This window comes from Callospermophilus lateralis, chromosome 8 (genome assembly GCF_048772815.1).
Source record: "Callospermophilus lateralis isolate mCalLat2 chromosome 8, mCalLat2.hap1, whole genome shotgun sequence".
Lineage (NCBI taxonomy): Eukaryota > Metazoa > Chordata > Mammalia > Rodentia > Sciuridae > Callospermophilus > Callospermophilus lateralis.
Window position 1 is genome coordinate 11,273,529 of NC_135312.1, and position 26,201 is coordinate 11,299,729.

The following is a 26,201-nucleotide window of genomic DNA, read 5'->3' on the forward strand; positions in this document are numbered from 1 at the left end:
GGCATTCCCGGCTGTGCCCAGCCGGCCTGTTATTTACTTAAGGAAAGACAGGACCACACGTCAGGGCTTCTTTGTAGACAAGGAAGTAAAACAATAGTTGTCAGGGCAAATTTTTCAGTTGCGCTTCAAAGGCCGTCCTATGAAACTGGAGACGCTCACAGAGGAGGGTTGAGCGCCTGCTATAATCCCTGTCCACCCCCCTCCCCGACACTCACAGGTCCCCGGCAACAGACAAGACACAATCTGGACAGCAGGCCTTCCCCTCTGTGGAGCCAACAGGACAGCACTCAGGGAAAAGCCCAAGCTTGGGGGTTCCAGGACCCTGGGTTCAAATCTGGGCACCATCTCTTGGCTATCAGCATGAGTGACCTTGGGACACTCCCTCAACCTCTGTGAGTCTCACTTTATCAGCAAAATAAATCAGCAGAAATTATGAGTCTAGACCTTACAGTCGGCTCAGCCCTGACTACCTCACTTGAAGTACCTGGGCAGGTCTTAGCCTTAGCTTCCCTTTCTGTAAATGGGTACAAACAGGACCTTGTCCACAGAGAGGATGACTTGTCTAAATTCCTTGAAGTGTCCCAGTGATAAGATAGGAGGACTGATAGGGAAGATAGGTGGACTGAAGGCTGCCCATCATAGTGACCGAGATGGGGAGGGAACAGTAGTGCCTATGAGTCTTTCCCTCTATGACCTTATTTATGGCAAGGTCCAATGCCAACACAAGTCTCATGGTCTCAAGGGAACAATGCTGGCTTTGTGTGACTTAAGTAAGAACACACAGGTGTGGGGGCCCAGGGCTGCATGAACATTGGCACCGACACTCTATTGGGCTGTCCACCAAGGTTTGCCTTTACTGCAGGTTGTTCCTTTGCCACTGATGCCATGGTGGCATGGTGCCATGGTGGCAGGTGGCAAGTGGCAGGTGAGCCAGGCCCACACAACACCATCCTGGCCACAGCCACTCAATGGGCTCACAGTTGGCAATTGGTCCCGGGGTCCAGAGGCCATCCTGGGGAATGAAGAATTGGGACAAGAAGAGAAAGAACTCTTGGCCACTCTCTACAATGCTGGCAGCATGGCTGTCCACCACAAGGAACTGAGGGAGAGGGGGAACCAGATGGGAAGGGGTGGGGAGGAGGTGCCAAGCGTGGACATGCACAGAGGAGCCAAGATGGACAGCGGAAGGATCCTGAGAGCAAGGCGCAGTCCTGTGGCTCCTACCTCACTGAGCACCAGGAGACACCTGGAGTTCTGAAGATAAACTCCCTGTTTTGGTCAACCTAATGAGTAAGTTTCCCCACCTGCAACCGAGCAGCTACCACAACACCCTGGCAGCAGCCCCAACTCCCCAAGAACCCCGACTTCCCCACCGGTACCTCTATCCCAAGCCTATTCTCTGGGCAAATCAGATCAGCCGAAAATGCTTTTAGAAATAGGTCAACCATCCAAAGAGCTCGTTTAAAAAATATACCGAAGCAATGTAGAGAACCATTTTAGACAATTTATAAAACTAAAAGCAGATGAGTGGTTTTCCTTTGCTTGCTTCACTAGAGCAGCTCAGATCTGGTTTTTAACTTAGGCCAAATTCATCCCAGCCACATAAAACCAAAAGAGGTACTTAACGACCCCATCAGGTAATTTTTAATGCCATAATTGTACATTCTTTTTAATGTGCAAAATTTACTATTTTCCCTACTAACTAATGGTTATTTTGGTTCTTTCTTTTTTCTAAACTTTTTCTTTACTTGCTTTCTTGTTCTCTTCTTTAACTCGTGGGGGTTTTGTTGCTGCTCTACCATTTAGCCACATCCCCGGTCCTGCCCGTGGTTAGTTTTAAAAGCATCACAGTAAAATGGAAGGAAAACAAGGGAGATATGGGTTATGGGAAGGATAACTGGTCCTGGGGGCTAGGGTTTCTCCAGCTGCCACTTGCTACTGCACACCATGAATGTGTTCTCAGTTTTCACATCGGTGAAGGGGAGGATAATAAGTAGAAATAGCAGCAGCACCGACCGCCATCACCCACCCCCAAGCTGTGGGGAATCCAGGGAGCTGACGCGAGGCAAAGCCAGCCTTGATGGGAGGCTTGGGACAGCAAAAAAGAAAAAAGAAATGGACAAACCAAGAGCCTGCTGGACAGCCAGCGCAGCGCAGGGCACGGCATCGCACTGGCCTCTCTGCCTCGTTCTGCTCCTGTAGGGGCGCTCAGGGGACCCTCCACCCAGAAGTAACAAAAGTGCATCCAATGGGGCCATTCCGTGAAGAATGTTCCTGGGACAGCGATGAGGTTGGTTTCGGGATCCTTCCCGGGAGACACCTTCTCATTCCTATACACGGCTCTCAACCAGTCCTGCTATCTGGCCAACCCTCCCTCTCAAATATTGAAGTCAATAGCAACTATAATTATTGAGCATATTTCTCTGTGCCTTTCCGGCAAGGTTTTAAACACAGGCTACACATACGGCAGGCATCTCATTTAAGCCTCGCAAACAAAGCCAAAGTGGGCTATGATGACAGTCATACTCCATCCCAGGGAAAAGAGCGTCTGGGGGTGGGAGAACTTGACCAAGATCTCCCAGAAGGCAACAGTAAGAGCCAAGATTCATGCTACAGTTCTTTGGCCATAGATACGTACTGTATCCACTTCCCTGGGACGCTCTGCTTCGCTGTAAGTTCATCATCAACCCTCTGAACCATGGCAGGAGCCTCCACCCCCAGTGACCTACCCTAGCAGCTGTCCTCAAGTACCATTCCCAACTTACAGCAAGGACACTGTAGAAAGCAGGACTTCCCTCCTCTTCCTTCCCTCCAGCGCTGGCTGGAGACTGAACCCAGAAGAGCTTTACTTTATATTTCACAACAGGGGCTCAGTAAGTTGCCCAGGCTGACCTGGAACTGGAGATCCCACCACCTGGGCTTCCCCAGCAGTTAGGATGACAGGTGTGTGCCCCTGGCCAGGCTCCCCAATTTTTTTGCCCCCGGACAGGGGAGTTTTTCATATTTATATCCTATAGCCAACAAAAACTGTTCACAAAGTTTTGAACATAAAATCTTAAGAGAAATCCATGCTGAATTCTTAAGAATTATAAGATGGGGGGCTAAGGTGGTGGCTCAGTGGTAGAGCACTCGCCTGGCACTTACAAGGCCCTGGGTTCAATCCTCAGCACCACATAAAAAAAGAAAGAAAGAAAATAGCAAATTGAAAAATGTATAGAAAAAAATTATGAGATGGGGCCAGGCACAGTGGTGCCCACTTGTAATCCCACCCACTCAGGAGGCAGAGGCAGGAGGATTTCAACTTCAAGACCTCAGAGAGACCCTTTCTCAAAATAAAAAGGACTGGGGTTGTAGCTCAGTGTCTGAGGTCCTGGATTCAGTCCCCAGTACTGGGGGGGAAAAGCCCAGATCCAGGCTTGTCCCTTCCTTTCCCAGTCCTCAAGCCACAGTGGAATCTTGCATTCAAAGTACTTTTGTTCTTTCAAATAAAAAAATATATATACCCATGGGATAGTATCTTCTGTGAAAATATTATATTTACCCCATAGTTTTATTTTGGTTAATAAACTAATTAATTAAACTGATGAATAAGAAATAAGAATTCCTCTTTTTTCTTTTTATGGGCGGGGGGGATGCTTTTGCATCTTTGCTTTTGAAGATATCTATAATGCCCATGAAATGCATTTGCCCCAAATGGAAAAATTGTGATTGTCTAATATGTGTCCTTTACAACACTGTAAAGCCCCTAGTGAACACTTTGAGACCGTTATGAAATCCATTAGCTGAGTGAAAGAATATAAAAAGCAAGATGGTAGAGAAAAACCAACATTGCAAGGTGTCATTCATTATATTCAATGTTAGATTTTCCCCCAAAAGGTTGTAAGGATGGTCTACTCTGCTCTTCTGCTGAAACTTCTGGTAATATCTTGCTCCAAGCTACGAAGTACTGATGAAGGTCAAGGAACAAACCAGGCTAACACCTCAGATTACCTCTGGATTTAAATTCTTCAGTTATTTTCTAGACTAACAATGTTGCTGGAGTTCAGAATCTTCAAATGCATTGCTAATTTTGTTTAAGACTAAAAGAGGGCCTCTGCTCGGGTCATCTGAAGGAAGATTTTAAATACTGCTTTTCATTGTAAAACATGAGGAAACCTTCCTCTGAAGTTCAGAAGAAGCAAAATAGAACAACATATGGAAAGAGATTAAGGGATTAGACAAGTACACGAGGAGCTTTAGACTAAGACGTGGGAAGCCTTCTCATCTTTCTGAAGAATCCACTGCAAATTCACATTAAACAACTGAATTCTACACTTGGTAATATATTTTAAAAAGAAGTAAAGCTGGGCATGGTGGCACATACCTGGTAATCCCAGTGACTTGGAGGCAGAGGCAAAAGGATTGCAAGTTCAAGGCCAATCTCAGCAATTTAGTGAGGCCCTAAGCAACTTAGTAAGACTCTGTCTCAAGATAAAAAACCAAAAAGGGCTGGGGATGTGACTCAGTGGTTAAGTGGCCTTGGATTTAATTCCCAGTACCATAAAAAAAGAAGTAGAGATGAGAAGCACTCCTAGTTATTTTGTTTATTTGTTCAATGTGACTTGTATTAAGCCTACAAATAAACTAAGGGGTGCATTCAAAACGGTGAATTCTGTAATCAACAGTAATAAGTTCAACTTATTTCCTACTTTTATCTTTTGAATTACCAAATTTATAGTCTTTCAAGCAATGAAACGTAAGCAGCATTAGTTTGGGATACTCTTCTATGACAGTAAGAGCTTAAGTAAGACTCATTTCTTTGAATTGAAATTTAAACTAACCAAAATACTTCAAGTTCTTTCAAGCTGAAAAAAGACAAACAAGTTAAAAAAAAAAAAAAACTCAATCAACATGTATTTTAGTGAAACTCCTTATACTATTCCCATGATATAAATAAGTGATGAGACATACCAAAATAAATTCATTCTCCTTCTCTCTCTCTCTCTCTCTCTCTCTCTCTCTCTCTCTCACACACACACACACACACACACACACACACACAGTAACTGACCAGTTGAGGAACATAATAAAGGTTACTATAAATTTAATAATCAATAACAATATTCAAGTCTAGAAGCATGGGATAGACCTAACATGAAGGCAATCACAACTTCCAAGTTCTGATGCGTAGGATACAGCAGAAAGAGAAGGCCAAAGTGGACATCGGCACTGTGTACAAAGAATAGCACACTGGGCATCGAGTTCCACCCCCTCTCTCACACCCAAACTTAGATCTGAAGCAAACTGTTAATAAGATAAATAGGTTTGGACAGGTCTGCCCTTTCCCTAAGCAGTGTCAAAATTGCATTTCGCAGTGGGCAGAATTAAATTTGTAAGCACTGACATCGCCAAGAGGAGCCAGGTAGCTATTAACCTCTCAGTTCATGACAGAAATTGCATTTTTACCTTGATTTTTACCTTCGGTATGTGCTTTAGAGAAATTCATTGCTCTAAGCAAAGCAAAACAAAATGTAAAAAAGGTAAGGACTTGGAAAACCAACATAGCAATAGAGTTGAATTTCATTTATCCTAATCACATTGCTGCCAACTTAATTAACTGAAGTTCTGTCTCAAAGTTTTTTGCACCTATGCAAATCAGCCTTTTTTGAAACTCATAGTTTAAAATACTAAATATATTTGATGTGAATTTCACTGTCATTAAGAACAATACCATGGTGCATGTGGAGACAAATCCCACCTTTCCTTGAAGTCGGCACTTACCTTCAGGGAACTCTCCGGGCTGCACTATGTAGATGAATATGCGCACCATTTGGAAGAGAACACTAATGGGCCCGGGACTGTAGGTGTCTTCGGTCTCATATTTGGATGTAGGCAATTCATAATCCAATGCCTCAGAAGTGTTTTCTGAGGTGATATTCCCACAAAGCCCCAGCAGCAGCAGTACACCAAACAGGAGGGCCATAGCTAGCAAGATTCCCTGAGCATGAGGTAGCTTCTGGAAGCCTTAGGGAAGACAGGTCCTTCCTGTGCAGAAGTGGTCTAGTGGGTCCTGGACCTGCTGAGTCTTCTTCCTGGCAGGGCTGGCTTGCAGCAAGGGACGCAGAAGAGCTTCCTTCAATGGAGTCATTCACTCAAGGCAACATCTCTGGCAAAGAAAGAGACAGTAGTAGAGTCACCGACACAGGCCGCCTGCCTGCACCAGGAGCTGCTCTGGAGACTGCAAAGCTTTAGAGCAAACCCTTCAGCCTAATCCCGGAGGGTGGAAATCAAACACACAGCTGCTCCAGAGCAGCAGGGGAGGGGCTGGCAGGAACAAGAACTCAGAGAAGGTCCTTCCTTGGGGGTGGGGCAGACTCAGAATACAGACAGGCAGGCACTGGGGGCTGGGCAATGGTGGAAACTAACATTTACCAAACACTTACTAGATTCCAAATGCTGTTGTGCATGCTTAAGGCATTAGCCCACTTCATGATGAGGATTTTCATAACTCACCCAAAGTCACAGGTGATGATCGCGGGAGCCAGAACTCAAACTCAGCAGTCTGCCTTCAGAGCCCAAGCTCTAGCCAGGACACCAAGACACAGATCCTACAGAGCTCATTGTCCTAGGCTCCAATCAAGGCTCCACAGAGGACCCAGCAATGCACTATATGCTCACTTTTTCCCTCCAAGTCTGTGTTTTTCTCCCTGCCTGGAGGTAACTCACTCAGCCTTAAATTCTGCTTATTAATAGACTGATCTTATTTCCAAAGGCCTCTTCTCCATCTTACCCGAAATCCAAACCAAAAGGGGATGATCCCAAGGTCAGGGACCAAACTGTTGGAGATCCTATTGTTTGCCTTCCTAAGAAGCTCACTGAGTCATCCTGATGGAAACCTCTCTCCCAGGTAACCATCTCCATGGCTAGGCACAGGAAGGTGAGAGACAGGGCAGAGGCTCCTTGCCCTTGTCCTGGTGGACCTTAGGTTCTTTCTGGCCCCAGAATCTAACAGAGCAGGGTACACAGCTGGTGTCCGTATTCAGCATCTGCTGAATATAAGAAATAGACAAATCAACGTAACTGCTTTCCCGTGCCAGGTCACAGGGTGAGGTGAACAGCCAAGAACTCAGAAGTGGAATCTGGCTCACACGTGTGTCTGTGTCTCCCCCCCACCCCCACCCAGGTGTTCTGCAAAATGTTGCTGCCATTTTGTAAGCTACATACACATCATACTCGTTAACTTTCAAGATAAGTAAAAGGTACCCATAAAATGCACATTGTGAAAAAGGGAAAGGGGGACAATCAAAAGAGAGAGACACATTTTACAAGAAGCCAGAGGACCCACTACCTAGATTCCAAGTCAAAGTAAGCTCCAGATGACAGGTGGATTTCATGAGTTATTTGAATGAAGATACTAATGCATATCTAATACCCTTTGATGCTGCCACAACTCCAATTACTTCTGCACAGTGCAACCAACAGCATGACCCTACAGCAAATCGTGGGCTGCTCTGATGCCAAGTGGCTACCAGGAACAAAGGCACTCACCCCACACTTTGCTTTTGACTCTCCATGACACTCACGGTGTGCACAGGACCCAAGTGACATCTCTCGAAGGGTCCCCTCTGACCGTCTCTCACACACACACCACCAGACCTTAGCTGGAGTTTTGCTAAAGAAGAACTTTAATCCTAGCAGCTACAAGGATTATAGGTTCAGCTGCTGAAAAAGGCTCACTTCCTGGTAATGCCACTAACTTATAGCCAGAGTCAGAACTGACTAGGGAGAGCTGTGGTTAAGCTCACTGCCAAAGCCTTCCTTGGTGGAAAGGCAGAAAGGAAATTCCAGGTGGAGGGAAACACTACTGCTCACCCCTGCAAAGACAGGCAGCGAGCGATCTACAGGCAACTGGAGCTGCAAGTCCAGATTTCTCTACATCCTGCTCCGAAGTATAGATCCCTCATTAATTTTAAACTAAATTATAAGAAAATATTAAAATCTCACAAGCGAAATGCTAGACAATTGAAGAAATTGTCAGGTCAAATGGAGACATTTTTTCCACCTTGGTTCTAACGGCTGTGCCAAAATAGAAGGTCTGGGTGCTTCCTGATAAACTCCACCTGGTCCCAAGAGCTGCTGAGCTTCTGTATCAGCAACTTCTGTATCAGCATGCAAAGGTATTCGCTTAAAATGCAAATGCCACACCTAATTTCTGCATGAGGCCCATTAACCTGATTTTCCATAAAATCTCCTCAGGACTGATTCTTAAGACAACTGAAGTTTGAGAACGATTATGCTCTTGGTTGGATATCACCCATTCCGCTTTCTACAGATACCATGGGCTTCTCAGATACAACCGTAGGACACGGATGTGAAGTATGCTCTCCCAAAGGCCCTTGTCATGTTGCTTTGAATTGATCTGTCCCAGCTGCTGTGCAGGGATCCTGACTTGCTCGCGCCTATAATCTGAGGACCTGGCACACAGTAGGTATTCAGTAAAGGACTGTAAAAATAAAATGGCAGCGGGGAAAACTGACACAAAATGGTCATTTTTACCTTTTTTTAAAAAGTGGTACCAAACATTTACCTATTTGCTGCTTTCTAGCCTCTGAAAGGATGGTCCTATCCTACCCATAGGATTCCCCATGGCCATTTCCTCCAACCCAATCCTCACTGGAGCTCCTCAGGCAGAACATTTGGTCTACCATGATGGGAGAGACACCTTTGTTTGGACTCTCAATTTTGCAAGCTTTGGAAATTTCTGCCTTAGGGGCTATCATCTTAAACAGGTACTAATCAACAAGGCCCTCTTACCATTTTCCTGGTTTATAGGGTACAGATTCCTGGTTTCTACCCCAAACACAACGAATTCATATGAGGAGAAGGGGTCCAAAAAGGTTGGTTTTAAACAAATACCTCGCTTGATTCTGAGTCTGGAGTCCGAGAACCACATTTCAGCAAACACTGGTTTAAAGGCAAACAGGGTGAATGAGCAGCTTCATTTTCTTTTCTTCATTTGATGGGAACTTCTCAAAATTGTTCTTTTTTTTTTAAAGGGTCCCTGTTTAGGTGTTCATCATGTGGGACGCTCTGGGCAGGATGTGAGGGCTCCCTAACTTCTGGGCCCACCTTTGTGTGTCCTGAGGGAGGAAGCCCTGCCTTTCATTATGAGGCCAACTGAGGTCCCCAAATTGGTCCTGGAGGGATAAGCCAAGCCGGGCCAATCAGGTGTCTGTTCCTGAGCCTGTGCTTGCAGCATACACTGAAGTCACATAGTTTCTAATTAATTCTAGCACCAAAGATGGCAGTGCCAACAGCCATATCCAGCACCATAGCCATACACCAGTCTGGGTGCCTGCCAAATCCTGGGCTCCTAGGAGAGCCTAGCCAGCCTTCCTGTCCCTCCCTCAAGCCACCCAGTAATCACCATTCCCAGAAGCCCTCTTCTGCAACAATTTCCCAGAGTTCACTTGTATTGGCTTTTGTTGGTGTGTTGGTGGTTCTAGGGACTGAACCCAGAGGCACTTTACCACTTTAGGACATGCCCAGTCCTTTTTATTTCTATTTTGAAATAGGATCTCATTAAGTTGCTTAGGGGCCTCACTAAATTGCTGAGGCTGATCTTGAACTTGCAATCCTCCTGCCTGAGCCTCAGAACTAGCTGGAATTCCAAGTGGGCACCAACATGTCAGGCTGCTTACATTGTTTTTAACAAAGCATCCTGATCCTTAACAAAACTCCAGAGCCAGCTCCCACCCCGCTGAAAAACCTAGTTCCTTCATATTTTAAAACAATACCAACAACATAATACTTGGCTTAAAGTTCTGTTATTTTCAACCTGTGGTTTGATGTACTTATTTACTTCACTGAACTAGAACACAGAGAAATAGTACAGCATGGAAATTATACGGAAGTTCATAAAAAATTTATAGGGCATATCAAGAAAACAAAACTAAAGGGTGCTGCTAAATAGAAAATAGCCGCAAGCTTTTGAGAAAGGGCTGGGTCTCTGGTATCACTCATTAACTGTGACAACGACAGCTGTTTATAGTCTCCAACCAGCTTTATAGTCTTGCAACCAGCTTGGGTTGCAAGGAACAGTAAAGTCCTGGCCCACAGCCAGCGGTCCACAAAGCGCTGGTGGGGCTCTGCCATCGATGCTCTGAGCAAAACTCCACCATGACCCCCAGGCTCATCTTGCCAGAGAAGGCAGCTCCGTGGATACAGAAAGTTTCTCACAAATGAGAAAAGAAAAATATACATCATCATCCAAGTTGAATCGTAGAGAGTTGATTTTCAAATATTCAATCCCCCAACTTCATTTGTTTCCACCTTACTCGTTGCCTAAGTTGTTTGGAGTCAAGAGTGAGTGAGGGTGGAGGAAGCCGCGAAGGACCACAATCATGCACTTGCTTATCTTAACAAAAGTCGGTAGTTGCCTCAGCAATTTAGTGAGGCCCCTAAGCAACTTAATGAGATCCTATCTCCAGCCGGGACCAGACCAGAGGAAGGTCGGTCGGGCTCGCGGAGCAACCTGTAGCTGCAGGAGGCACCGGGCGCGGGTTTTCCGGCCTTCCCTCTAACCCCACTCCAGGCCGGCCTCCCTCCAGCCTCCGCTCCCCCCTAGACAGGAGCCTCTCCTAAGCTGCGGGACACAAAAGAATGGGCGGCCACGCGGGCGCGGGAAGTCAGGAGCCTCCAGGAACCGGCCGCCGCGCCGCTCGGGGGAGGGGGTTGCCGGAGTAACTTGGCTGCCCCCAGCGCGTCGGCGCCAGTTCCGTTCTGCGGCCTCGCGTGGGCATGGATTGGGGGCGCTCTCGCCAGAGAGCAGGGGATCTGGACCCGTGCCCCTCCGCCCTCGGGCCTGCTCTCAGGGAAACTGAACCTGAACCCCGACTCTCCTGCAGCGGCGGAGCTCTTCGTCTGTCCTCGTTCCCCTTTGTTGTCGCGGTCGGCGCGTTCAGGCAGGGTGCATCCGGAGCACTCCGCTTCTCCATCCCAGGAAAGCCCAAGCTCTCGGAGCTGAGCAACCAGCGGGTCGTGGAGGGTGGAGAGGCGGTGGAGGGCGCGTGCGCTCTCCTGTGGCCCCCCGGGAACCGGTTCCCTTTGCAACCCCCCAGATCCCCCTCCTACTGCGGTCAGTTGCACAGCGCACTCCGCTTGGCAAAACCGAGGAAGGTTGGCCCTTTCCAGGCTCCGCCGGGGAGGCTCGGCACCCTGCGTCCCCTGGGCCACCAGCGCTCCCCTAAGCGCGGAAAAGTTCCTAAACCCCTGGCGAGCCTCCCCTCGCTCACCACCTCCCCAAGGGCGAGCCTGCGGGCTTCGGGGGCGGGGGCCTCCCTCGCCATCTCATGCCCTGACACCTGGAGACCCACAGTCGCCGGCTCCACTCCAAAGAATAGGAGGAAGACCCCAGCGGCGCCGTGCGACGCCGGCCACCACGCAGCCGGAAAAGTTTGCGCTCCCTACCCGGTTCTCCCAGAACATCTCGGAACCTCGGGTTGGCCTGGTTCCCAAGGCCACCTCCGGTTCCCGGGCCACCTCCGGTTCCCCGCTGCCCCTCCAGTTCCCTGGTGGCTACCGGGGCTCCAGCCACCTGCTACCGGGGCAGGGAGATGCCCAGAGAGATTCTCCACTCGCCATGGCCTGTCCTGAGTACTCGGAAAAGGGGACCCCTCAGTCCCCCTGCCAGTCCGCAGACACCTCTCCGGCTCGGGAGGGAGGTCGTAGCTACTCACCACGCGCCGGGGTCCTGCTCCATCTCCGGCTTTCGTCACCGCTGCCGCAGACCTCTCCCTTCACTGCCCCGCTCGCGGGGCCCAGCTCATGAATTATTTAAAACCTGGCTCCGGAGACCACCGGGGTGGATTCCCGAGAGTCCGCCCCGCTGGCCAGCCTGTGGGTCGGGAACGGGGGCAGACCGCCGGGCAGCCGCACCCACGCACGCTGCGGAATGCGGGTGAGGGAAGCCGAGGGTGTCCGCGAGGACCTGTTGCCGCTTCCCCTGTGCCCGGGCCAAGAACTGAGCATGGAACCGCCGGGATAGGAATGATTACTTAAACGTACCCAACCGTCGCGGGAGAGCTGAGCGCGTGGCTGAGTGCTGTCGGGACCTGGCTCAGTAACTTAAAGATCACTAAGCCTAGGTTTCTGGCCGCACTCTGATTGGACAGTCTGAGCAGCGGGCCACGATGCCCTGGGGAAATCCACCCAGACCTGGCCAGCGTTTATTTCCTGCTATGGGAGCGGTGCTCAGACCCTCTATGCCCTCCTTTACGCAGTCAGAGCCCTCTACATGGAGTGCAGCTATCCCTTAAAAATTCCTTGTCTCTCAGATGCCTCTGCTGACTCTGCGGACTGCCTGTCCCGGACTCCCAGGGACACACATCCACCACTTTAGACATCGCTGCCTGCTCCAAATGCATTAAAACAAACAAACAAAAAGCATTAGAGAAAAATACTAAACAAAACCTAGCTCTGGGACTGGAGGTGTAGCTCAATGCTTGCCTAGCATGAGGGAGGCCCCAGGGTTGAACCCCTGCGCAAGCCCACCCCCGGCCCCAGAATCTTTTGGTTCTTATGGTGTAAAATCACAATGGTTACTTACTGGAATCATTAAAAAAAAAAAAAAAAAAAAAAAAAAAAAAAGGCCATTAAGCAGAACTTGTTTGCATTTATGCACACAGGCATCCACTATAGCAGGAAGCACACTACCTCCTAATCACTCTTTGCATGTAGGCCTTCCTGGGCTGAGTTGCCTGGCATTCCCAGAATCTTCACAGTTCTAACAGAAGTAACCACCCCTTCTTTTAACTTCCCTCACTGATAGGCACCACACCCTCACTTACCATTGACTATCTGGAATGGAAAATACAGTGGCCCTTTTATCCATTTACTTCTGTGAACTCAACCAAGGGCAATGGAAAATATTCACCATCAAAATTGCATCTACACCAATTATGTACAGATTTTTCTTGTGGTCCTTCCCTGCACTATACAATGCAATGGCTATTTGCCTAGCATTTACATTATATTAGGCACTATAAGAAATCTAGAGATGATTTAAAACACAGGAGGGAATATTCATAGGGTTTATGTGAATACTATGCCATTTTATATAGGGGAGTTGAGCATCTGCACATTTTGGTATCTGCCAGGATCCTGGAACTAATTTATCCTCCCCTCAGACACCAAGGGATGACTGTACTGTCTGGTAGGAAAAATAGGACTTGGGGGAGAAAAGCACTCTCCAGCCAGTGTCTAGCATCCTGCAGGTGTTTAATAAATGTTTGTGATATGGATGCCTGGATGGATGGTCTGATGGAAGGACAGAAGAATGGTTGTACAGACGTACAGACAAAAGATGTGCAGGACTGCTAACTCGGTAGCTCTTTTATTTACTTCAGCATAAAACAGGTACTGGGAGGGGAGAAAAGTCTTATTTTTTAAGAGTTTACATTGATCTCCAATGTGCGTATTTCCAGGACCAGAAAATGGTTGCTCAGAAAACTTCTGAAAAGTACAGGAGGACATGGCAAAGTTAATGGTACCCTCAGCTTCTATTCAGTTCTGCTCCAAGCCCTTTTGCAGCCCTCCTGCTCTGGGGCCCACCCCACTAGTTCAGAGGCAGCTAGCTGGAAGAAGCTGGGGAGAAGGCCAGGTAGGTGGAAGGTGAGTACCCTCTCTAGAGAACAGCTCGATTCAGTCTTCCTCAAAGTCTGGTCCTGTCACATTTTATCCCTGTGATTTTGCTGTTTAATCTGAGCCTCAGCTTCCTTGCCTGCGAAATGGTGACAACTCTGATATACGCACTGGTTCCAGTCCTAATAATAACAGCAGTTGCAGTAGTGCTGAGCAGCAGCGTTCAATGAGCATTTTCTATGAATGAGGCTCTAGGCCAAGTGTTTCAAATGAATTTTTACATAATCTTAGCAACAACAGTTTGAGATCATATTACTATTATTTCCATCTTAAAGGTAAAGCTAAAACAGGTTGAAAAATTTGTCCATGGTCACACAACTAGTAAGAGAAGATCTGAATTTGAACCCAGACCAGGCCTGTTCACCAGAGAATGGGTCACACTCTCTAGAGACATTGTTACATCTGATTGAAATGGCCACTGACCACCTGTCTTTTCGTAGGCACGGAATGCTTTGACTGTCTTAATGCACCTTCTCATCTGGACCATTGTGGATACTGAATAAGCAAAGAAAAATATACAGAACCTAATGTTAAAGCAATGTTAAGGCTGATGTTCTGGGCATCCTTCAACAGAGAGTAGTAAGACCTAATAGTTAGATCTGTTACACTTAGCATGGAGCCCTAATCCTACACTCCTGCTATTTAGTTCAACTGCATTTCTGTTATTTGCTGTCTGCAAGGCCAGCAGAAGTGAAGTTTATTGCCACACATACTCAGAGTCATTTGATACAAAAAAATATCCCTGTGATTTTGCTGCTTAATCTGAGCCTGAAATCACTCCTCATTTTCCCTGTTGGCTGAAATCTAAACGTGAGATGGCATGTCATTCTGGGAAGAATACTTTGCTAAGAAGTAAAAGATTTGATCAGGTTCTGCCAAAACTGCAAGTGTGGCCCTTGCAAGTCGCGGCACCTCCCATGACTTCATACTCCTCATGTTTGGTGCAGTGGCCATGCTCAATGGGGCTAGTGGCTGCCATTTTGGATGTCACAGATACAGGATATATCCATTATTGCAGGTCTATTTGACTGCATTAGGCTAAATCACAGTGGCTAACTATAATAAAGGGAATATTAAAACTGAGATAAGAAAATTAAGTTTCAACGAACATTATGAAGATCATATGGCTTTAGAAATGAAGCACTAAGCTCAGGTTATAGATAAGTGGTAGAGTACATGCCTAGCATGTCCAAGATCCTGAGTTCCATCCCCAGCACAAAAAAGAAAAAAGAGGAAGGAAGGAAGGAAGAGAGGGAGGGAGGGAGGGAGGGAAGAAAGAGAGAGGGAGGAAGGGAGAGGGGGAAGGAAATAATGAAAGAGAGAAAGAAAATTCATTGAAATTAATTATTGTCAGACTACATAAAAGTTGGTAACTCAATAACCTTCTCTTCCCTGGACAAGATGTTTGTAATGGTGGTTTTAGATATTTTTTTTCTGGGTCTTTAAGACTAAAAGAAAATAGGCTTGCCAGTACAAGCTCACCTCTCAATTTCTACCATGAATAACTGTGATTCAAAATAAACAATTTCACTTTTCAGATTTCCCAGCAGTCACTGCTCTAGGGGTCCTCCCTCTTATGCCGCCCACCGTCTCCATGGGGAAGCAGAGCAAAAGGTCCAGCTGAGGCTGCAGCAGCTCTTCTAGGGCAGCCAGGCCCACTGCTAGGGCTGTATATCCCTCTTGGTTTCCTTGGAATTTAAGATCTTGGAATGTCTGGATCAACTGTTTTGAGACTACTCTGGGGATAAAGGACTATTTGGGACTGGGCGTGGTGATGCACACCTGTAACCCCAGCTGCTCAGAAGGCTGAGGCAGGAGATTCGCAAGTTAAAAGCCAGCCTCAGCAACTTATCGAGGCCCTAAGCAACTTAGCAAGATCCTGTCTCAAAATTTTAAAAAAAGGGCTGGTGATGTGGTCTGGTGGTTAAGTCACTATGGGTTCAATCCCTGGTACCAAAAGCAAAAGGAATATTTGGTTAACTGGATTTGAAGGCATTCCCCAAACAGGGACAGCGCGGAAAGCATGTGCTCTGGCTGAGATAAGAAATGGCTCATCCTTCAGAAGGTCACCCGTTGGGTGGTACAGGGCTCTTCTCAGATGCATCTGTGGCAGACTAGGGATTTATTTATGATAGACTGTAGCAAGATAAATACGTTTAACAATAATAATTATGCTAATGTCTTTTTGTGACCAGCAGAAATAGCAGTGTATGACCCTTTAGAGAAAGAATTGTACCATCTCAGCACTGCGGTGCCATAGCCAGGGAGAGGGGGAGAAGGAAGGAGTGGGGGGAGAGAGAGAGAGTGACAGGGAGTAACTTCCAGCAGACCAGTTCTCCTGTAAATGTTTTACCTCCTGAGTTCCCCGTTCCTCTTGCTTTTTTTCTCCCTTGCCTCTGGGCTTAGATGCCAAAAATAACATCGATGATGTTTAATAACCAAAAGCCAATAAAACATTCTTTTTGTACTTTGAGCACCTTCAGGTAGGATTTGTGATTCATCTGTCTATCCCTTTGCATATTAATTCAAAGGCAAAGGAAGAAAACTTCCATCCAGTTTAAATAAAGAGAAGGAAAGAGCTGGATGGGACCAGGCAATGACAGCACGTCAGAAACAGGATTCAGGATGCGAAAGCTGGAGAGAAGTTGGACACTCAGTTGCAGTTTGACGGGGCCAGGCATGGGATACTTTGGGGTTTCATGCATTGGAATCTGCTTTCTGGTCAATTACCATTTCAAATGAATCCCTCATCCTAGGCATTTTTCATTTCAGCACTCTTGACATTGGCTTCCATCTGTGTGTTTCCCTCTGACATCATTTTAAACATGCACTAACTCAAATGAGGTTTTATAATATGCCGGTAGCAACCATGTGAACCACATAGAAAGTCGGAGAATTGTAAAGCATTAGGGTACCCATCCCACTTTCTCAAGAAAGATGAGGTTCCTTCCAATACAAGTGAGAGATTACTACTGGAGGTAGGCTGAAGAATTTCATCATTTCTGAAACCTACTAGTTTTTATCATAACCCGTAAAATGTTCAGCCAGGAACTTGTAATTTATACAACAGCAAAATTTCATCTTTCTGGAAATAATTACTATTATTATCTTGCTCTAAAGAATTATTCATTTGTACATCTCTTCATCATTTGAAAATATTGACAAGTTTTGCATCTATTAAAAATATTCATTTCGGATTCCTGATTATCTATATAAATGTCTGTTCTTCAAATCACTCTGAACTAATCAAGTAGAAAGGTCTTATGGTTCCATTGTTAATTAACAAGTTGAGCAGAAGCTTTTATGTATGTTCACTATATATTTGTATGGGAGTCAAGTTTTTGTTTGTTTGCTGTTTTGTTTTTTGACAGACACCTTTGATGTGAGGATTTAGGGCACCCCAGGGCCTCACACACAATAGGAAAGTGCTCTACCACGGAGCTAAGCCCCAGCAGAGTCATGTTTTGAATTCCCTGATAATTATAGCTTAGAAGACCTAACAGGGCTTATCATCTCCTGGGAAACTAATAGCACATTTTAAACATTATGCAATTAATTTTTTAATTAAAATTTGAGTCAACGCCAGAAAGGTGGAATCCACAGTTACTTCTAAACCTTTTAAGAGCTTAAACTTTTCAAGAGTTTCAAGGTTTAACCCAGAATTTCAGTAACAGCCCTTTTCCTGGGAGAGAGATGCTTCAGGCCTCACACCAAAAGCTTCTGTCAACGCTTCTTTTAATTTTTCCTAACAGGAGCCCCATTCGGAGCAATATTTCACTTAATGTTCCAAGCAACTGCTAGAGACAGAGGGAGATACTAAAAGAGCTAGATTCCAGTGGACTCCTTTTGACTGCTGAACAAATGATTTGACTTTTTTTTTTTTTTTGTACGGGGGATTGAACTCAGGAGTGCTTAACCACTGAGCCACATCCCCAAGTCCTTTTTAATTTTTTATTTAGAGACAGAGTCTCAGTAATGTGCTTAGGGCCTCATTAAGTTGCTGAGGCTGACTTTGAACTTGTGATCCTCCTGCCTCAGCCTCCCGAGCCACTGAGATCACAGGTGTGCACCATAGTACCTGGCTGATGTTTTTGAATTAACCAGATTGAGGTTTTGCTTTCATCATGTACATGGGCGTGCACACCTGTATAGTTCTGGGGATTGAAGCAGGGCCTTGCAGCACATACTAAGCACATGCTCTACCACTGAGTTACATCCTAAGCCCAAGCTTGAGGTCCTTAAAGGTCTAGGCAAGTGCCGGAGAAGCAAGTTCAAATGTTGACAACACATCCATCATTAGAATTTAAATACAGTTACCTTGCCTCAAAGTTCAGGGAGCATCAGGACAGGGCTGCATGAATGGAGTGTTTTTGCAGAAACCATGTTGGAGATGGGATAAAATAGCTGGGCTGCCTAGTAGTTTCCAATAATGTGGGAAAATTTTGAGTGATATTTCTAGAATTGTTATTACAGAAGGAAGAAAAATTATAGGTTAAATGGGCAAATCGTTTTAAATCAGGATTTTAAAATTTCAGCACTCTTGACGTTGAGGGCTTTTAAGTCACAAGTGAAATTACTATTTATTTGGGGGAATAATCTTATCAGATATATTAAAATTGGGTTGCTGGTAGCAATTTGGCACAGGCTAAGGATTATGGTCATGAGCTGAAGCATCCTCACTTGCACTCTTGACCAATTGCATACCTGGCCCTGTAGGCAGGTGAATCTTCTTCTCCTGGTTACCAGATTTTTGTAGTCAATGCTTATTTCCTCTTTCAATACAACAAACCTGGTGGGTAGGTATTAGTTGCCACGCTGGACAGATGGGAAAGTCTAGGAGTAGAGAACAAGTGATTTGCCTCAAGTTACAGGTGGGACCGAGCAGATCTTCTGACTCCTTATCAGGACTCTTCTCATGTAGAACAGCACAGAAGGGTTTACACTGCCCAGGTACGAGACAAGCCCTAGATTCTGGTTGCAGTCCATTTTCTGCTGCTTTAACAGAATACCCAGACTGGGTCCATTATAAACAGTATTCACAGTTCTGAAGGCTGGGAAGAGAAGCCCAAGACGGGGATTGCTTCTGATGAGGGTCTTCATGCCGTGTCAAAACGTGGCGAAGGGCAAGCAGACGCATGAGAGTCGGAGGGTGGAGTGTGAATGCATAACGAACCCATTCCTGAGACGACACCATTTGACCATCTAAGAGTAGAACTCTTGTGACCTAGCCACCTCTGAAAGGTCCCATCTTCCATTACTGTCACAATGGCACTTATAGTTCAATGTGAGTTTGGGAGGGGACATTTGGACCATGACAACCCCTGTGGGAATCTGTACTTCATGTGAGTGGGTAACTCAGCCTCTAATCAGAGACACTTTGCAGGTAAAATTCTCCAACAACCAAGGGAGCAGGAGAAAAGATGGCCATAAATAAGGACGGCACTGGGGAGGTCGCCCTTGCATTTATACCACATCACCTCAATGACAGCCAGCTGTGCAATAATTATGCAGTAAATTATTCCAGGGGAGGTAGCATGTCTCCCTGGGCTCCTCATGGATGGGCAGGTGCACGGGCAGCACACAGAGCTTGTTCTGCATATAGCCCAGCACGTGTTAAAATCCCAAACCCTACTTAAGTTTGAGCATCAAAGCACTTAGAAAACAGGAATTACTGAATTTTTCCTTGCACTAAATGAGAAATTGCTTAGCACAGAATAGGTTTCCAATGAATCTCAGAGAAAAATAAGGAACAATGAAGAGAAGGGGAAAGTGCTTTAAGAATACAAATAAATGTAGCCACAGCAAATGCATTCTAGAAGATTGACAACGTATTTCCACAGGATAGTTCTATGCACCTGTTGCTACTATCTCTTGAGTTACTATTTGCCGGGCCCCAAGTGAGGTGCTTCCCACATATTTCTCTAATTTAACTAAAGCCTCATAAGGATCTTGTTATTTCCATTTCTCAGAGCAAGACATGGAGGCTGACAAATTCAGGCTCTACTTTCTCACTTCTACAATAAGAATAACACTAATGGGGTCAACCACGATTTTAAGCACCTTGCATACATATTTCATTTAATTTTTAAGATAATCTCAGGAAGTCAGGAAGTATCTACTAGGTGGCAAGACAGAGCTGCTGGTGGAGAGGCTGCAGCACCAGTGGTCCTGCCCTCATGCAACTTACAGTCCAGGAAGTGAAGCTGACATCAACCAACACCTCCAGGTAAAGTGGAATGCTACAGAAGAGGGTGTGCTATGGTCTGGATCTGGAATATTCCCCCCAAGCTCAGGTGTTAGGCAATACTGCAGTGTTCAGAGATGGAAAGACTGGATTATGAAAGCCATAACATCATCATTCATTCAATAATTGGGTGGTGACTGTAGGCAGGTGGGGTGTGACTGGAGGAAGTAGGACATTGGGCGCATGGCCCTGGGAACTGTATCTGTTCCTGATCCTTTCCCTGACTCCATCCCACCCCTCCCCTGATGCCACCATCTAAGCAGCTATCTGCCTCCTTGCCCTGCCGCCATGATGTTTCTGCCTGGAAGCTGGTCAGCCATACACAGAATTCTCTGAAACCATGAGCCAAAATAAATATTTCCTCCTCTAATTTGTTCTTGTCAGGTATTTTGATCATCATGACAAAAAGCTGAGACTGACATAGGCTGTACCCACATGGGTTATAGAACCATATAATGAGGGTGTCTGTATGAGTTTCCTGGGGCTGCTGTAACAAATAATCACAGACAGAATGGCGTAAACAGCAGAAATGCACTGTCCCACATTGAGAGCTAAAATCAAGTACCGGGAGAGTTGGCTGCTGGTGAAGGTTGTGAGGAAGGATCTGTTCCAGGCCACTCTCTTAGCTTCTGGTGGCTTCTGTTCTTTGCTTTGTAGATGGGATTCTCCCCAAGTATTTACATCATCTTCTCTCCACACAGACATATCTGTCTCTGCGTCCACATTTCTTCCTTTTTAAAAGGACTCCAGCTATTTTGGATCAGGGTTCAACAGGATGACCTCTCTCCACTGGATCCTCTGCAAAGACCCTATTTCTAAATAAGATCACATTTACGGGCACTGGAACCTTAACATCTTTTAAGGGCACAAACAAAATTCAACCCACGGTGGCATCATTTTACAGGTGGGGGACTGATACTCGAGAAATCGAGCAGGTAGTAAGCAGTCAAAGTGGAATTCTGATTGAGTATGGCTGACTCTGGAGGCGAGAACTTTAACCATGGTGCTAAAATAGCTCTCAAGGAAAAAGGCCTCAATAGAACACTTCAGAAAATGCTTTGTCAGTGATCATCTTCATAAGACAGATAATCACTCATTTATTCATCCAACAAATAGTTAACTGAGCATCTACAGCATGCCCATGCCAGCCTGGTGTTAGCACTTGAGACAAGTTCATGAACAAAACAGTGATCCCTGCCTTCATGGAGCCATCGTTCTGGATAGAAAAATGGACAATAAACAATAAATATTAACACATTTACACACAGTATATTGGAAGTTGATCAGAGCTCTAAAAATAGAGCAAGAAGGAGAAAGCAGAGAGTCTTGGAAGTAGAGGCCTCTGGAAGTCTCATGAAGAAAGTTTTCAAACCAAGATCTGCAAAAGGTGAAGAGGAGCCCGGCAGTCAGGGGAGAAGGAGACTTCAGAGGCCACGAGGCAGGAGCAGGCTTGTCCTGTCCAAAGAGTGCCCAGCAGGTCACATGAGCAGCTGAACTCTGAAGACCCGGCAGAAAAGAACCGCTTGCTCAGAGTCAAAGCCAAGAAATGGCCATTCGTTTCCAAATCCCATCTCCCACTTCCAAGTAGGAGACTCTTACCACAAGAATACAGAGGGCAAGATTCAGACCCAGGGCTGAAGAAAAGAGTGAGCTTTAGAGGAGCATTTGGGCTGCACCAGGTGGTCCCTGTCCTTGGCACTTAGGGACAGGGGACCCCAATCCAATGAGAAACTCATTGGCTGTATACTGTAGTTGGAAAATGAAACTCTATGAAATAGCAGATGATGATGGTGGGTGAAAATAATAATAATTTAAGAGGAAAATATAAGAGGAACAATAGCAACAAACCCTTGAAACTGTCTGTTTTTGCAGTACTGGGGATTGAGCCCAGGTTCTCTACAACTGAGCTGTCCCCGGTCCTTTTTATTTTAATTTTCAATATTGATACTATGCAAATTTTATGTAAATAGTAGTCACACTATAATGTTCAGAGAATAATGACCAAAAGAAACGTCTTTGTTCTGTGTGGGTGCAGCCATCAGGACACAGCAGCACAACACAAGGCTTCTTTTCTCAAACATTTTCTATCTGTGATTGGTTGGATCTGAGGATGCAGAGCCCATGGGTAGAACGCGCTGATGGTGCTAACTTGATTTCACACTGAGGAATGTGTCTTGCCCCATGTGCACCTGTCGAGGCCACAGGACACATCTGGATTGATTTCCACGGTGAGGATGAGCTGTGGAGAGGAGGTGGCCCTCTTATTCTGCCCAGTGTTACCTGAGGGCTGCCCCTCCTGGGGGTGGGGTCAGAGCTACCCTGGGGCTCTAGCATCTTCACAGCTTGCCCAACCAGCCCCAGACTTGGGATGGGAGACTGAGGCAGGAGCCTAGAGAAAATCATTGTCCTGGCCTGAATACAGTCCGAGAGGGAGAGAGAGGTCAGGAGGGCACGAATAGGTTATATGCAAACACTACACCATTTTACATAAGGCACTTGAACAGCTACGGATTTTGGTATCCAAGGGGGCTCCTGGGACCAATCCTCTGTGTGTGGACACAAGAGATGACTTTATTTCTACCATATTTAAAAAGGTATTCTGGAGAACTTGTTCTAGAGTATTCCTTTCAGAGTTCCTTCTCTAGAGTTCCCCTGTCCCCCCTCTCTGGGCTGGAAATCCCACCCAGGTCTCACTCAAGTTAGCCAAGCACTCTACTATCAAGCACATCCCAGCCCTGCGGAGTTGTCTGACTTATTTAATGGGGTCAAGTGGTCTCACTTTCAACTCTCCCAGCCTTATTTGCTAGTGTTTAGTAGTCCACCATGCACCCCGTCTTCTGGCTGGGAAAAGCTTCCTTATATGGAGCAATAGTGGGATCCAGCTCTGCCCAACCACATGACTGTCCACCCATGAATGTTCACCTGTCACACATGCAAGTGTGACCCTACCCTACCATGGATGGGACAGTAACCACTCCTGCACAGAGCTCTAATCTTGGAGTGGCACATAACACGTGGGACCAACCCCATCAGCAGCGTCGGTGGTCTGGGTGTAGGTGGTGCTGGGTGCCCACGCTAAATCAGGTTGTGATCACCCTCGGTTTCCATCCTGTTCTCCAGCCTCCTGGCAAGGCCCAAGGTCATCCAACACCCTTACTGTATGTTATTTTTCCAAGGAAGTTTAGCCACAAGTTGCTTCTGTTGCTCTTTAATGGTTAAACTAAACACACTACTTCAACATCTCCCTTTACTTTCTAATCTGTCTCCTCCTCTCCCGTCTCGTGGTGGCACTGCTGATTCAGCCACTGAATGTGTCCTGTTTTCTCTGAGCCAGTGCACAGGGACAGGATCAGGGGGAGGCAAGGGAGAGGTCATGTAAGTGCAGGGTCAGATCCTATCTTTATTTTGCATTTTGAGATGGATTCACTATGGAGTTTTTTTGCATACATATCAATATGGATTTTTTAAATATTGCATTATATATTATTCATCTTAATTGGTGAGCTGTTTGGGTATCTCATTAAATTTTGTGCACCCTTGAACAACTCTACACAAAACCAGAGGTCATTCACATACTTCTTTCATTCACTGAACAAATTCTTCAGAGCTTTGCTCTGTACCCATCTGTTCTAGGACCTAAAGAGATGGAGATAATTCACAGTGGCCAAGTTCTCAGAATCAAAATGGAGTCAGGGAAGGCCACAAAGGGTGTGTGTCCTCAGGCATGATCTCTTAATAGCAGGAACTATCACAGAAGGCTTTGTCAAAACCATAACTGCACAAAGGCCACCATGACCTTGCACAAAAATACTTGCACAAGGACCTCTGCTTTGCAACTTAGTAACTGTGTGACCAAGGACTGGCGCCACCTTGTTATTAATCCTTGTAGCCAAGGGTAATCGTTGCAAAATGACTTACATAATCCTCCTCTTTTATTTTTTTATTTTTTTATTTTTTTGGTACCAGGGTTAGAACTCAGGGGCACTCTGCCAATGAGCCACATTCCCATCCCTATTTTGAATTTACAGGCAGGGTCTCATGGAGTTGCTTAGCACCTCGCCATTGTTGAGGCTGGCTTTGAATTCGTGATCCTCCTATCTCAGCCTCCCAAGCTGCTGGTATAATCTTCCTCATTTTACCTTTAAAATCTTTGTCTCCCCTTTGCCACACTGTACACACCTGGGGCTCACGGTGGCACCCAAATTCTCAATGCAATTCTCTGCTGTCCCCGTTAAACCCACCATCTTTAATAAACCTCTTTCTGATTGTCGTTTAGGTTGTCTGATACTAAAAAATGTCACTGTCTTGTAGGGGAAACAGATGCCACTCTGAATTCTAACTGCACCAAGAGAGGGTGAGGACATGGTAAGCACAGGGAGGAGGCAGGAGGGCTCGGTAAACCTAGGGTGGGTTTCCTGGTGGCTGGAGTGCTGAGGTAACTCAGTGGAATGAGAAACTCGCCAGGTGAGATGAGGCGAAGGACACCTTGGGTGGAGGAGTCTGCACACAGGCTACTCAGATGCAGTGTGGGATCTGGGCAGAGGCTGGGTGGCACCATGCTTGAACATAATCCAGGATGGTAAGGATGGGCAGGTGGGAGGGGTCAGGCTATGGAGGGCTTGAATGCCATGCCGAGGAATTCAGACCATCGATGGCATTGAGGAGCCCTCAGGGGTTACAGCGTAGAAGAGTAATTCCTTTGCATTAGTCTTAGGAGGATCATTCTAGAAGGAGGCTGAGGAGTAGAAAGTATGGGGGGAGTGGTAGGATCCGGGCAGAAGGCCATCCATGTGGTTCCTCAGCACTGGTTCAAGAGGGTGGTGGCATCCTATGGCCTTTCCTGGGGGCTTTGGGCTTTGGAATAATCTTAGACCTAACCTCTCCTCTTCCCGACTGCTGTCAAAAAAAGTGCAATCGTTGCACACAGTGAATACCTGAGGCTGAAGACCCTAGAGAAGCTCTCATTCATTCTCACTAGAAACAGTTTGTGCCTGCCCACCTCCAACCACTCGGCTCCCGCCTTGACACGCACGGCCCACCACGCATGCTGGAAGCCCCCTGCAGCCCCTGCTGATAAGAGTCCAGCCCAAGATACCAGCAGCCATGCTGCTGCCACCTCCAGATTCTTCTGGAGTCCTCAAAGCTGGGGACCCAGGGGCTCTCACACAGATGTGGGAACAATGGCCCTGTCCCCAGATCTGACCCATAATTCAGAACCAAGATGGCTCTGGCTGCTCCAAGAGACTCGTGAGCATCTTGAGATCTGGCTCCTCAGCTTCAGAATCTACACCTGTGATCAGAAAGGCTGAAGTGCTCCAACCTCCCTTGGGGGAGGGCAGGGAGGACCTGTCCATTGCTCACCCCGGCCCCCCTGTCCTCCCCACAAAGCTCAGCCTGAGGCCTAGCGCCTTCCCTCAGTGGTCAGAGCCTATTTGCTTCCCGGAGCCGTGGCCTTAAACACTTCCATCTCAGATCACCTTTAGTTGTTGCATAGCTAGAGGCCCACTGGGGTGAGTAGTAGTTACATTGAAAAAAAGAAGAAGACAAAGAAAAAGAACCATTTGGATATAATCCCAGTGTCCACTTCTTTCCAGAGAATGGCTCAGCTTTGAATTGCCAGCGACACTGGATGAGTAAGAGCCAAGGCCCAGCGTGGGTAAAGGCTGCCAGCCACCTGGTTCCCTGAGCATTCTCTGCCACTGACAGAGCAGATGAGGCACTCCACCCTGGGGTGGCCTCCAAGGGTCCACCTCCCTTGGACTTTGCTTCTAGGCCCCTGGTCATTTCCTCTGTTCCACCTCATTGAAGTTTTAGATTCCCATGAAATATCCAGTTCTGCAACAGCAGGGGCTTGGTCTGTTTTGTTCATGAAATATCCCACGAGCTCAGAACAGTGCCTGGCGTAGAGTTGGAGCTCAATAAACACACACGCTGAATGAACGATGCTGGTTCTGTGCAAGCGGGTTGCCTTCAGAAGGATCGCGCTTGGTATACATTTGCGTAGCAGATTCAAATCCTGCTCAGTCCCTTCGCCTCCTGCACCTGTTTCCTCATTGGAAATGGGCCTCACAATACTTATGTTTTAGAAATAAAGCAAGGTATGTATCAACTCACAAAGAAAAGGAAATGGGGCCTTATAGAGGACACCGGACACCCAGTAGGTGCCGGGAGATGTCTCCTTTGCTTCTCTCCTCGCTCCCTTCCCCTTCCCAACCTGTCGCTTTTTCTACCAACAGTTATGGAACCCCTTTGTGGGCCAGGTATCTCTCCAAGTTTG

General features: G+C 46.5%; 1 protein-coding gene across 4 annotated transcripts in view; it reads right to left on the minus strand.

The window, feature by feature from the left end:
- Positions 1–11,978, minus strand: part of Prom1 (prominin 1) — a 150,038-nt gene extending 138,060 nt beyond the window's left edge. For all 4 annotated transcript variants that reach the window (XR_013092142.2, XM_076864400.2, XM_076864399.2 and 1 more), the window contains exons 1-2: positions 11,718–11,978; positions 5,761–6,145 (exon numbers count right to left, since the gene is read on the minus strand). Coding sequence is in view for 3 of the 4 variants with exons in the window: in XM_076864400.2 (XP_076720515.2) it covers positions 5,761–5,962 (202 nt within the window). In the remaining variant the exon portion in view is untranslated. The remainder of the gene's footprint in view (positions 1–5,760; positions 6,146–11,717) is intronic.
- Positions 11,979–26,201: the final 14,223 nt, after the last annotated feature.